Source organism: Lepidochelys olivacea, assembly GCF_965140295.1.
Source record: "Lepidochelys olivacea isolate rLepOli2 genome assembly, chromosome: 1".
Taxonomy (NCBI): domain Eukaryota; kingdom Metazoa; phylum Chordata; order Testudines; family Cheloniidae; genus Lepidochelys; species Lepidochelys olivacea.
The window spans coordinates 214,613,099-214,627,920 of NC_140411.1; the positions used below are offsets into that span (position 1 = coordinate 214,613,099).

At 45.0% G+C, this 14,822-nt stretch overlaps 1 protein-coding gene across 1 annotated transcript in view; it reads left to right on the forward strand.

Moving 5' to 3' along the window:
- Window positions 1–14,822, forward strand: part of LOC311514757 (scavenger receptor cysteine-rich domain-containing protein SCART1-like) — a gene marked incomplete at its 5' end in the record, with an annotated part of 83,608 nt that overhangs the window by 45,098 nt on the left and 23,688 nt on the right. The window contains 4 exon segments of the mRNA XM_084617450.1: window positions 1,144–1,464; window positions 9,355–9,669; window positions 9,902–10,216; window positions 12,986–13,303. Of these exon segments, the coding sequence (XP_084473576.1) occupies window positions 1,144–1,464; window positions 9,355–9,669; window positions 9,902–10,216; window positions 12,986–13,303 (1,269 nt within the window).

Here is a 14,822-nt window from a genome sequence, read left to right on the forward strand (position 1 = left end):
GATTGTGTAAGTTGGGGAGCGTCTGTACTTTGTTCAGAGCTTCAGTTTGTAGCAAGGTTCCTCCAGAAGTAAGAAGCAGGATTGAAGACAAAATGGAAGGATTTCCAGGGCCTTTTATATGCTTTCTCTTGTGGGCGGAAACCCCTTTTTTCTCTTGTGCAAAATCACAGCAACAACATGGAGTTTGTAGCCACATGGGCAAGTCACATGTCCATGCATGACTCAGTTCTTTTACAGGGAGATCAGCCATTGCTCACATGCTACCTTGAACATCCCAGGAAGACTTTTCATGTGGATTGGAGTCTCCTGAGGTCCATTGTCAGTTAAGTGTTTTTTGATTGGGCACTTAATCTGCAAATTCCTTTCTCAAGAAACTGACCAAATGTTTCACTAATGCTACACATTGAGATAAGTACATAGCCAATATTCATAAACTTCGACTACAAAAATGATACACACATACAGATAGCATAATTATAACCAGCAAATCATAACCTTTTCATAGACACCTCACACAACAACCTTTGTACAATATTTGCTGCAGATCATAGAATATTAAGGTTGGAAGAAACCTCAGGAGGTCATCTAGTCCAATCCCCAGCTCAAAGCAGGACCGACACCAACTAAATCATCCCAGCCAAGGCTTTGTCAAGCTAGAAATTAAAAACCTCTGAGGATGGAGATTCCACCACTTCCCTATGTAACCCATTCCAGTGCTTCACTACCCTCCTAGTGAAATGGTGTTTCCTAATATCCAACCTAGACCTCCCCCACTGCAACTTGAGACCATTGCTTCTTGTTCTGTCATATGCCACCACTGAGAACAGCCTAGCTCCATCCTCTTTGGAATCCCCCTTCAGGTAGTTGAAGGCTGCTATCAAATCCCCTTCACTCTTCTTTTCTGCAGTTCCCTCAGCCTCTCCTCATAATTTATGTCCCCCAGCCCCCAAATTATTTTCGTTGCCCTCCGCTGCACTTATCGTTTCGCTTAAAGTAACATTTTTCAGGAACATAACTACAACGTTAAGCGAGGAGTTACAGTATTATATTCTTCAAATACTATTTGACTAGTTCCATTAGTAATAATAATGGGGATGTGGCTCAGTGCTCTCTCCAATAACTCTGTCCTGATTCTACTTGAAGGTGGAGCTATTGATCTGAAGTTGGTCAACGGAAACAACCCATGTGCTGGGAGAGTGATGATTAAGATTGGTGAACTGAGCGCCATTTTGTGTTCTACTGTCTCACCTATGAAACATGCTGCAGTAGCTTGCAAACACTTGGGATGTGGTTCTGCAGTTAGTGTCCATAGTGCTGCCCACTTCGGAGAAGATTCCACATTATACTTGGTGGTAGGAGATGTTTGTCATGGGAGTGAGTCAACAATCTGGGAATGCAGATTTGTAAACTGGAATGTAAAGTCAACATGCTCTCATCCTTTCCATGCTGGAGTGACCTGCTCAGGTAAGAAATCAGCCATCCTTCTACTTGCCATGTGAGAAAAGGGATTGAATCCAGAGTTTGTTCCATTCCCACAAACTAATGTAGAAGTGGGTAAATATGATCAAATCCTGAAATTATTACTCTCACATTATAGTGAGCAAATCCCTATGTAATTCCCAACCCAGATATCTTTAGAGTCCCCTTTATTAACCTCACTGCAGTTGTCTCAATACCACATTTTCCATTTTCCTTTTATGGGTTTCAAATTTATTTTGTATATCCAAACTAGGGAAAGTATTGGTATTTAATAAGCTATTCTATGTACATATTTAAACTGCATCTATCACCACGGCATTGGAGTGCCTATCTGGAAAGCCCATAAAATCCTGTTGAGTAGTAATGTTTTCAAAGGAAACAGACCCATACTTTTCGCTATGCAGCCATTTGAGAGCTTAGAAAGTATCAGACAATACAAACTTTTAGTGGCAGAGAGTAGTCAGATCCAATTACAGCATCATGCAAGGCATTTCCAACTAGAGTCTTGTCTAACCTCATCTCAAGCATCTAATGGTAGATCTGTTATCTCCCACAGTGTTTATTCAACTGCATGATCACTCAGGCTTTTAGAAAATTATTCCCAACCACCAGAGTGAAATTTAGAGCCTGATTCTTCACTTTTGAGTATGTTGTGAATGAATGTAAAATGCTACCAAACTGGAAATCACTCTGTCAGACTGGTCCTGGCATTATTCATTCATATAGTAGTCATGAAGTACAGGTATTGATGACACAAGCTGAAAGGAAGTGGGGAATCAGGCCCTTAATTTTTAGCTCTTGGCCATTGCTCCTTGTCTTCCTCCTTTTCCTTCCTTGTCTCCTTTCTTCCCCCTGATCTTTTTACACTCATATTTTCATTAGTTTCTGTGACATTCAGGGTGCAATCCAGACCAGTGAGGGGTCTTACAATGCCTTGCTGCAGTAACTCCCATCTGGGCTGCTCACAAACAGCCTGCTAGCATGCAGGTCACAACCTGACCGTGTGTGTGTAACTGCAGACTGCCAGCCTCACTTGGGTTACACTCTGCCTGTTACCAGCCTCGGTATTTCTGCAAGGTGACCCCAACACACTCCCAATCCTGGATTTTCCCCCCAAATGTATGTTCTGTAGTGTCAAGCCCTCTCTTGGACAGTCCAGAGATATTAGGTCCATTGTCTCTTTTCAGGATCAGTACACAACAACTTGCCACCTTCAATGGAGTTACCCAGACAATTTAACTTAAACACACTGGAGTAGATTCAATTAAAGAATAAACCAGTTCATTAACTACAAAGAGATGGATTTTAAGTGTGTACAGGTAATGAGGCATAAAGGCTAGAAATGGTTACAAGAAATAATTTAAAAAACTCTTTGAAGTGCCTAATGTAGCAAACTAGACTTGATTCAAAGTCAAGTCCTCACCACATCCTTCTGACAGCATTACAGACCAAACTTTTCAGGTCAGGACCCCTCCCCCAAAGTCCAACGGTTGTTTGTTTTTCTTCTTAGGTACAGGAAGAGAGATACTCAGGGGTGTTTGCCCTTCACTTATATAGTTCAGTTCATAAAATTCTGTCCAGCTGAGCAGAAGGAGACCTGGAATCTAGTGAGGAAAGATGCTTCATGTTGTTTTTTTCACCTGTGTGTTCTGAGATGCAGATTTTCTTTGTCTCCTTTATTTTCTCCCCTGCTGTCTGAGGATTCTGTTTACAGAGTATATGTAAACTGAGGTAACTGCACATCCCTTTGTTTAAGACCTGCTTGACCAGTTCTGCCTAATCAGACCACAAGAATTTGAACGTGTCCCTTTAACATCATACAGGGGAATTTCATAACTTCACATATAATGATGCTACACACATTTCCCCATGATATTATTGCCCAGTGAGTTATTAGTTTCCAAATGATACCTCAGAAGGCATATTTTATACAAAGATTATTACAATAGTGTGTAGGGTGTGATTACAGGGGTGCATTTGGCCATAGTTTCGTTCCCCCCGGTCCACAGTGTGTCTGCATAGTCTCACTCCTTATAGCATTCTCTGATTTATCAGTATCTATCGTAAAATGGAGTGATCAGAATTCACCAAATTCCTGTTGTGGTTGTGCAAGGGCTGAGTAAAATTGCATAATTGCATCTAGTATGGGAAGGGTCTCCTGTGCACATACACCTTCCACTGGACATAGACATATTCTTTGAGTACACAGTGTGACAGACAAAGGCATTGGCACCTGATGTACTAACACAGGTGCCCTCTCTTCTGGGGTATGGCCTTTTCTCTCCCTGGCACTTACTATTGTTATGCTTATAAGAAGCACACAAGATCTTTTTCAGGGGAAAAGGCAATACGCCATATTTATTGAAGATACAACAATTAGCGTATGCATTCAATCACACACACACACACACTATCCCGCCAGTCAATGTTATAGTTACCAGTCCAGAGTCCGGCGCAATCTAGTGGCCAGGTAGGTAGGAGCTGGGTTCTGTCAGTCGCGACATGAAGCTCTGGGGAAGTCTCGGCAGGACGAACCCAAAGTTTCATGGCAAGGCACCCTGTTTATATAATGATTTTTTTCATTGGGACCAATGATTTTTGAATGATTATGCGCTAATCAATTGTTGTTTGATGAGTGCTTTTTTTTTATTTCTTTTTATTATTTTTTTATTTTGTCTTTTTATTAATTTTTTTAGGGAGTTATTTCATGCTGGTTTTGATTACAGCTATTTTGTTCCCGCTGATAGCTGCTAGTTTTATTTTATTTTTTTATTTGCCTTTTCACAGGAGACAATCAAGTAAATAAAACAAACCCCAGCAAAGGAAGGACACATAAAAAATAACAGCATAGCAGTGGTGGTAACTTTACTGTGAACAGGAAACTAGGCTCAAGGGAAGGAAAAGGTTAAGGTTAACTAATCTATATATAATATAACGGTAACGTACCCATCTATGCCATGCCAAGAGTCCTAGACCATTGTGATATTGGAGTTAACTCAACCATTCACCACTCCTACTCTACAGCTAATTTTCATGCAAAAATTTAATTGGTTGTAATGAGTCAGTGATACAAGAGGGACAGCACAGATCATGGGGTCCTTGGCCCAAATGCCACTGTTCTTCAAAGTTTGATTTGCCACCCATACAACTCACCACAAACTCCCCAAGGCAACTGACACACCCAAACAAATCAACATAGCTTTCCCAGCACAACACAACCCACATACAAATCAACACAACCACTTACAGAACACACAATAACAACAAACACACACAGCTCCTCACCTTAGCACACACCCCTCATTCACCACCCGCACAAATCAGTACAAAACTCCCAGCACAACATTCATATTCACCCACCCTCATTCATACTTACCATAAAACCAGTAACTTGAGTGGCAAAATTGCTGATCATCTTTAGTAATAAGTAAGCCTATTCTTCAGAATTTAACACTCATAAGTTCTTCCAAACCCCAGCTGTCTGCCTGGCACCTTACCAAGGCAGACAGTATGGCTGAGTTTGTGTATCCTGGTATAGTGTGTTCACCGCTGCAGCACTGGCCAGCTTACACAAAAGTCCCCTTAGCTTTTCTCCGTCCCTGAATGGGGCAGGATCATGTCCTGGATCCAACCAGGCTTGCTATTCCCTGGTCTGGAATCCTCCTAAGGTCTCAGTTGGCTATCGGTAGCCAGTCCCAGATAGGATCTCTCTCTCTCCAAATGCTGGTGCTGCCTGGTCCATGCAGCTAGAGTCTAAGAGCATGAATCTCTGAGTGGTGCTGTCTCTCTTCCAGCTTCCAAACTAAAACCCTCTGTGTAAAATCAGTCTGTCTTGTTGCTGAGAGCTGTGCAGCTCTGGCTTGTCATAGGCTCAGTGGACTGCTCATCTAGATACCCCATGCAGGAGCCTCCCTGTTGGCCTTGGACAAGGTTTTTAGTTCCTTCTGTCCCCACCCCTAACTCCAAGCAGGCTGGAAATGGGGTCAGGAGGCTCTAGTAGCCATTATAGCTGTAGTCCTTTAGGATAAGGCCCTCTAGAGGCTGAATCCTGAACTCCAAGGGCTGGCAACCGTAGGTTGGGGTTACACACAAATAAAAGCCTGCAGGACTCTGTGGCACACGTGGGGGAAAATAAATAAAATCTAAGGAAGGAGGAGCTGCTAGTGGTGCAGCTAGGTGAGCAGGAGGTTGGCAGCTCAGTGCTCTCCTGGCCTGGCTGGACCCTTTGTACAGCTCATGCTCTAAAGCCAGACATAGGCAAAGGATGAGCTGGTGCGGATCCCAGAAAGGGAAACAGGTGAGATGGATGGAAGAGGGGATTCAGGCTCCAGCAGCTCTGGTAGGACAGGCTCGGATTCTAAAACACGACCTCTGCGCCTGCAAGAGCTGTAGGCGAGAGGTGGGACCAAAAATATCATTCTCTCCTCACAGCTGCAGTGGTACCAACTCTTGCCATTTTGTTTTGTGTCATACTTTCAAAAGGAAGTTTCTAGCCTTTGTGGGTGGGTTGAAAAGTTTGAACAAGTGACCCCTAAAGGCTCAGAAACCCGAAGGCAAAGCAGAAGAACCCCCTTGTTCTATTTTCTAAAATCTCTGTGCCTTTCACTACATGTCCCTCTGCAACACTGTGGCCTCTGGGATCTCATCTACAAGGGCCCTGCCCTCTTCACATTTAGTCCCTCTTATAGCCCAGAGTTGCCCACTCTTGCAATTTTTCCCACAAGTGATACAACTGTGGCTGGTCTGGGGCCCAGTCCTACAATGGGGCAAGAAGCTCCATCCTGAGTCCTCTGATTGGCTGGCTGCCTTACTTGCCCACCTCCTGGGGTAAAACAACCCCAGTCATAACTGTTTCCGGCAGAGCTCTCTTCCTCCCCCTTTCCCTTCAGCAACCTGAAGCCATTTTCATTGTGGGGGGGGGGAAGCAAAGAGCCATCAGCTCAGGGTGGCTCTTCCCCCCCGTTTCCCTCCCTTCCTGTGAGCAACAGGCTCCCCCCATCCCCAGTGGTGGATTTTGCTGCCCCTAGGCCCAGAAATAATTGCCGCCCCCACCCCAGCTCGCCTCCGCTCCACCTCTGCCTCCTCCCCTGAGCGGCTGCCAGGTCCTGCTTCTCCCCGCTCCCTGCCAGTGCTTGTGCATGAAACAGGTTCATGAAGGAGAGGAGGCGGGGCTGGGGTGGGGATTTGGGGAAGGGGACCAATAGGGGCAGGGAGGGGGCAGGGAAGGGGTGGAGTTGGGGCGGGGCCGGGGGCAGAGGGCGCAAACCGGCACCGGAGGAAGCAGCCTCTGGCTGCTATTATAAATTTATCCCTGCAAATTTGCCACCCTAGGCCTAGGCCTTGCCGGCCTAGGCGTTAATATGCCGCTGCCCCTCCCGCAGCACTGGCTTGGGAGGGGGCGGAGCTCCCTGGAGGGGCAGAGTTGAGGCTGGGGGGCTGAACTGAGGGCTGGCACCTGGGAGGGAACAGAACTGATGGTTGGCTGGGTAGGGACAGACCTATTTGCTGGGCAGGGGGCAGGCAGATGTGGGGGTGAGAGCTTTTGTAACCGGGGCCAAAATCATCTTACCCAGTACAGTGGGGAGAGTGGGCAACACTAATTATCTCACATGCCATGCTGTCTCCAATAAATCTGTTTAATTTGTATAAAATTGCCCTATTTCTTCTCCCCTTCCTCTAAACTTTCTGTGCCTGTCTCTCTGTCCTTGGACCATGTACTCCCTGTAGCAGGAACCTTCCCTTCTAGAATGTCTGGAAAGCATCTAGCACACCGTACATGCTACCATAACCTAATAAAATAATAATAATAATAATAAATAAGTAATAATAATAAATAAATACATTTGCACCCTCAATTCACACTTGGGGAGAGGAGTGTTCTTCTCTGACTCCTAAAATCATGCCTATTCTTGGAATTAAAGTTTGCCTCCCCGGATGTTAGGCTCAGACCCATTCATATTGCCAAATCCTGAGGTCCTTACACATTTTTTCTTCTCAGTCTTTACTCTGGCAAAATTTCTTTTGGTTTTAATACAAATTTGACTTTGTTTTCAGTAAGGACTGAGTAAGAACAAAATCAGGAGTTTAGGTTGTAGCTCATGGTGAAAGATGGCAAATTGACAGCCAAAGCATAATTACTAAGGTGTTGGTAGCAGCTCCACTGTTGTTATTCGCAAAAAGAACAGGAGTACTTGTGGCACCTTAGAGACAAACACATTTATTAGAGCATAAGCTTTCGTGAGCTACAGCTCACTTTGTCGGACAGTTGTTATTATTAGTTACTTGTACAGCTTCTTGAGGCCCCAGATGAGATCAGAGCCCAGTGTAGTTGGCACTATACAAATGCAAAGTAATAGTCAGTCTCTGCCTCACAGTCTGAATGGAAAAGACAGACAAAGACTAGAGGAAAAAGCTGAGGCCCAGAAAGGTGAAATGACTAGTCTGAGGTCAGACAACAGGTTAATGGCAGAGCTAACCTGGAGCATGGGGCCACAGGACAAGTGCAACCTCCCCCAGGGAATATCTCCAATAGAGAGTGCCCTTACATCAGGGACAGAGCCAGCTGGTTATGCACTGCCACTGCCTCGGTATCAGTATTATTTAATCGCAGCAGCGGGAATAAGGCAGAACAAGTTTTTACACAACAAATATGCTTCTATCTTACCTAAAGCTTAGCATCTTCCTTAAAACTTAGGCAGGTCCAACTGCTTAAAAGTTAAGACCCATCCTCCAGGGCCTGTCTCTGTGTCAGTTTGCTCCCCTTGAGCAATAACTTGACCACTTCCTCTGCCTGCTTTTCAGGGACATTCTTTTTATCCATTTCAAAGCATTTTATTCCAGTTTCCCACCTGGATCTCCCCCAACTTCACTAGCCAAGCAGCTGATCACAGCATGGACAGTGTTAAAACTTCAAAGGTGTTGTCACCTGTATTTTCTTCTGAATATCAGTGAATGAGTTATCTAAAATATTGTCTTGTTTCTTGTGGAAACAAACCATCCAGGTCTGATTTAACCCTCAGGGAATGCATAGACTGCAAAAAAGTGTATTCTTAACATGGGTTAGCTAGCCCCCATTAGTTAACTCTAATTAAAATATCAGTGAAAACGTGGCAACTTGCCTTTTAACTCAGGTTAGCAGCTCAAATTCAACCTCAGGCTGCCCTGGGCTTGATTTGAACTGCTAATCTGAGGTCAGGTCTATACTATGGGTATAACTACATTGCTCACAGGTGTGAAAAACCCACACCCCTGAGAGACCTAGTTATACCAACCTTAACCGTCCGTGTAGACAGTGCTATGTTGGTGGGAGAGCTTCTCCTGCTGATATAGCTACCAGCTCTTGTGGAGCTGGCATAACTAAGCTGACAGGAGAGCTCTCTCCCTTCGGCTTAGAGTGTCTTCATCAAAGCACTACAGCTGCACTGGTGCAGTTGCTGATGCAGCGTTTGTAGTATAGGCCTGCCCTGAGTTAAAAGCTGAACTGGTGTGTCCTCACTGCTATTTAACCCAAGTTAGCTAAACTGAATTAAGAACACACCTCTTCTTGGAGTACTTTTAGTAATCCTGTAGCAGACAACACAGCAAGAAAACAAGCAAAACTTCATAAAATAATACAGGCCTCTCTCACATCCTTCACAATTAGTTAAAAAACACTGACAGTAGTGTTCGTTTCTAAATAGTGACACAAAGGTCCATATTTCAAGAACAGATATTTAATTACAGGTACTGTATTTTTTAACGTACTCATAGGTATAATCCATGATTTCTAAACATTGTTATGAAAAAGTTTGAAAAACATGTCTATTTACTGAAAGGTGTAGTGGCGAGTATGGAGTGTAAGTGTAACATTCATTGATGGATTGTTTGACTCTCTAGGCTACTCACAGCCTCGGCTGGTGGGAGGAGATAATCCCTGCTCAGGACGTGTGGAAATAAGACATGGTGAAACATGGGCTACACTCTGTGATGCACACTTTGATCTCAAAGCTGCCAGTGTTATCTGTAATGAATTAGAGTGTGGAAGAGCTTTATCTACCCCGGGAGGAGCTCACTTTGGAGAAGGACAGGGGCTGATCTGGACTGAAGAGTTGCAGTGCGTGGGGACTGAGTTACACCTTGCGGACTGTCCCAGGATATCACATGTGAATCAGACATGCTCACATGCAAATGATGCCAGCGCCATATGCTCAAGTAAGAATTCAGCATGATGTCTTTAAAATCCCAGTGTTGTGTATTCTAGATTAGGGTGCAGCAATAAAACAATCTCACTCTGTAGGGAGCTGGGATAAGAGGGTGCCATCAGCTTCCTGTAAAACCCAAACAATAAGAAAGGGATCAGTCACCCCTGACTTCCCGTACTTATCAATTTGATATAAAATTGCTCCAAGGCTCCCTCTCTAAACCCCTTCTCCCTTCTCCCCAGGGCACTCAGGGTTCCAGCTGGTGAACGGCAGCACAGCGTGCTCAGGGAGGGTGGAGATCCAGGTTCTTGGTGCCTGGGGAACTGTCTGTGACTCACACTGGGATCTATCAGATGCCAACGTTCTCTGTCATCAGCTCGACTGTGGGTTCGCTGTATCAACTCCAGGAGGAGGGTATTTTGGGAAAGGAACAGGCTTTGTCTGGAGAGACACATTTCACTGTAAGGGGACTGAACCACATTTGGGCCATTGCCCTGTGACTGCCCTGGGGGCATCTCCGTGCCCACATGACAATGATGCCAGTGTGATTTGCTCAGGTAAGTGCAGCAGAAACGCTGGATTAATGACACCTGCCCCTCAGTGTCTGACACTGCCCTCCAGAGCACAGGGAGAGGAAGAATGATCTAGAATCAAGGATTATGCAGTTAAATAATAGTTACTACCTGGAGAAATCCCTGTATTCCACACTTCAGCAATGTTGCCTCCCAGACCATTTTATCATGGAAGATGCTAAGACTGAACAAGAAGAATAGAAGCATTTGACTCCAACAGAAAGGAGCTGCTAGGACAGAGCTAGAATTCATCAGACTGGTACTGAGAGTGCCCCTGGTGGCTGCCCCACTGTACTGGGTAAGATGATTTCGGCCCTGACTGCAGGAGCGCTCACCCCCACATCTGCCTGACCCCTGCCCAGCAAATAGTTCTGTCCCTACCCAGGCACCCATCAGTTCTGTTCCTTCTGAGTTGCCACCCCTCAGTTCAGCCCCCCAGCCTCAACTCTGCTCTTCTTCATGATGCAGAGTGAATCATCTCCTCCAACCCACTGCTCAAAGCAGGACCAACACCGACTAAATCATCCCATCCAAGGCTTTGTCAAGCCGGGCCTTAAAAACCTCTAAGGAAGGAGATTCCACCACCTCCCTAGGTAACCCATTCCAGTGCTTCACCACCCTCCTAGTGAAATAGTGTTTCCTAATATCCAACCTTGACCTCCCCCACTGCAACTTGAGACCATTGCTTCTTGTTCTGTCAAGAAACAAAGTAATGAAGCATTAAATGATTTTTAGACTGGTGAACCCTTTTGTACTTTAAGGTGCACCCTCAACTGGTTTACTTTATATTAGACAGTGAAAATGGTCCTTTACCACAGATTTCAATGGGCAACATAGAGGCCAATACTCTTTTATTAGGATAAGTTAGGAGGGTGGCCAAAATTATAAAAGAAACTCAGTCCCAACCATAAGTATGCAGTGACTGCCACCGCACCACATTTTGGATCTATTAGTTAATTTCTCTGTGTTAAAATCAAGACAAACAAACAAAACAAACTATGTGGGACCACGTACTAGAGTTTCCCCATTGTAAACAGGGTTCTCTCTCTCTCTCTCTCTCTCTCTCTCTCTTTTCTGTTCTTTCTAGAGATTTTGGCACAAAGACTCACTGGTCACTGTTCTCCAGAGCACCTTGGATTGTTTCCTTAATACCACAAGCCATTAATGTTCCTTGGCCATTTCCCTTAGATCAGTCACAAAACCCATTTGCCTACTCAGGTGCCATTCTCTGTCTTCAAGGTATTTAACTCTCATTGAGACCATAGACCTGTTGCTCAGTCACTCCATTCCTGCACTTGGGTGGCAGGGAAGGCAGCTTTAAGCCACATTTACATTCTTTATTCTGGTGCCATGTAGGGCCTTGCCCAGACCCTGGTGTAACTAAGAGCAGATTCAGGGCTGTTCTAAGTTGTACTTTTCTCCCCATAGTCTCCAGATGAGAATAGCTGTAGTGTTGTGCACTGTGGGAACACTCTGATTAAACTGTGATTGTTCTTGAGGGACCCAGGGCACCTAGTGGTCTCTTGCCTCTGGCAAGAGGTAGCCTTGCCCATGGTGGCTGGGTGTTAGATCGCTAACATCATCAGCCTGTTAGTCACTCACTCTCCTCTGGGCTATGTCAGCCATGTCTTTGCCTTGCAGGTTAACACAAGGTGCATCCTAGTCTCCAAGTCCCTTTGAATCATTCCCCTGTGATATCCAGCCCCTGACACTGGCTACTCACAGAAGACCCAGATTCTCCAAAAGTGCAGTTTGCCCCAGTTTACTAGTTTTAATGTAAACTCCTGTATAATACACAGCACTTGTAAGCTCTTATAATAAAACAGGAGAAAATTTATTTAAGAAAGAAAGTTCACTAGAAACAAGAAAGAGTGGTGAAAACAAACGGTTACAATATAAAACAAAACCATAAAACATGACCTAAGGCTTACACTTATCAACAGTTACCTTTCCTATCTAAAAAACAGGTTTCCCGGAAAAGTTAAGTCTGTTGCAGTGCTGTCTGGCTTCAGAGGAATCAGGATCCAAACTTGCACAAACACACCCCTGCTCCAAAAAATGTCTCCTCAGTGACAGGATCCAGAATGCCTCTCCCACTCTGTGTTATACTGAACCAGTCTTTTGCCTATATTCATAGGCAGGGTGATTCCCTGCTGTTGTATTGTTCCTTTTTTCTTTTTTACCTCTGTTTTGGTTTTGATTGTTTGCAGTTGTCTCTGAGGGTTTCCATTGATAATCTGGGAATGGAGCAATTGAGCCTCACATTACCTCACTGGCTAACCAGGGGGGGGTGACAGCTCCCTCCTGCTTGAATGGGCCATCACTGAGACCTGTTATCCCTGGTGACTAACTTTTACTGCAAGTCCGTAAAGTCTCCATTCAATATACTTCCATGATTACTTAAATGTTACCTGCACATACATCTCATAATGGTTCTGAATCGTGATAAGTTATGAGCTTTCTGTAGACACTTACCTGTTACCCCTTATGGATAAATTCCCTACAAGATGTGTGTTCAGTGTAGTGAGTTTGTCAGGTCTGAGGACAGAATTTCAAAGGACTGGGGAGCCTTTGCCAAGGGATCTCTGTGTCACACACACCACTGCCACACATGATCACTACCTCCTTGTGACACATGCAGATGCCTGTATCAATGCAATGACTTGAATATGGGTCATTTTATTCACTGAGCTACTATAGAGTTCGTATTGTTCCTAATGTGCACAGTCTATTTCCCATCTCTCCTGGGTCCAGGTCATTCGGAATCGCTCAGACTATTGAATGGAGAGAGCCGGTGCGATGGGAGAGTCGAGATTTCCCTCCATGGTGTGTGGGGCAGAGTGCTGGATGATCAGTGGGACATGAACGATGCCAGCGTGGTGTGCAGGGAGCTCCAGTGCGGAGTTACTGAGAAAGTTTTTAACCCCCCTAAGTCTGGGCGAGGAACGGGCCCTGTGGGGCTGAGAAGTGTCCAGTGTGCAGGAAATGAGACTCGCCTGACTCTCTGCAACATCTCCGCATTTGAGACAGCCCAGGCAAGAATTACTGAGGATGCTGGCGTTGTTTGCTCAGGTGATTTACTGTAAACATTTTACAAACAGCCTGTCCTTGTCCAATAGGAACATGACCCACCCCAGGGCCTGCCTCCACCCACCTTGTGCTGAGATCTCAAACAGATATGGATTTGAGATTCACATTATGGACCGTCTCCAGTAAAAGTATGTGTGTTATATGCAGAAACAACAGCATAACTACATTAGCGATTAAGCGCCAGCAGCAATTCAGCAATTCTGCACAATCCAGCCTGTGCACGGAGTGGGGCCTGTGAAAAAAATAGTCTGTGATCAAATACTCCCAAGTCGGTATCATAATGCACACACACAAAGAGCCCATGGTAAGGTTGCACTAGCAAACGTAAATCTATTTCCTAACTTTTGACAGCTTGAATCTGCAACCCAAATAACGTTCTTTTAATGTAATTTTATGTGAAATTTCCTATAAAAAGAGAGAGGTAAAACCAAATTCTAGTATGTGCACCCCTACCACTCACCTCCCCCTGTGACTCCTCAGTGGGGTCAGACCCCTACTTCATACCTTTGGCACAAGAGCCCAGATTGCTGCTACTATTTAACCTGCAGAACTAACAATGTCAGCTAGCAGCAGGAGAAGGCTGTTATCCAAGAAGGGAATGGGTTGCTGGGTCTGCATGATGGTTGTGGGGAAATCCAGCCTGGTCTGGCTCTCTCTCCCTCACCTTCAAAATTTGGGGAACTCCCACTCCATGTATTACCCCAGATTCAGGATTTTCTGTTGGACCATGTGCTGTGACAGCAGGATGGCTGGGGGAAATCCACTCTGTGTCTCTTTTACTCCATGGCCAGGTTCTTGGGGTTCTAGCCCCATGTTCTGCCCCCAGAGTGTGGGGTATGGTGGTAAATGAGCCACTGAGACCAAGTGCTGGGTTTGGGGATTTAAAGAGGAGTGGGCAGGAACCCAGTCCTGCTCTCTTCCCCCTCTACAGCTGCTCTGGTAACTCCGAGTTGGTCACAGTACAGTGAATGCTCTGCTTTTGCTTTGATGATAGTGTTAGTGAAGGGTCAGTGATTTTGAGGGGCTGCCAACATTTTCCTGAAGAACTCAAATGAGAGAAGGGAAATGGCAATTTTGAACACTGTATATCTTAGCCAAATCTGAATAAAGTTTCATGAGACAAAGAAAAGGCAGTGCTGTAGCCACAGGAGATTCCCTCTGCTGAATAGCCAAGACCTGTTGCAAACAATAGAGATGTGGGAGTTCAAAGAAAGATCACTAAAGCCTGGAGCTACAAAGGAAGTAGGCATTGCAAAACTTATCTTTTAAGAGCTTAGAAAATCACAGGAATGACATGATCTACAACACCTGAGTTAGGCGCCCTATACAATGAGTGGGAAGAGATAGGAGCCTTAGAATGGGACTCACAAAAGCCAGCTCACTAGGCAGGAAGCCTTGTAAATTAGTCAATGGGAGATGCTAGTGAGAGGCGTGTGTCCTAAACTCTGCCCCTCTCACAGAGACAGGCACTTAAGTGTATGTCTACCCAGCAATTAAACAC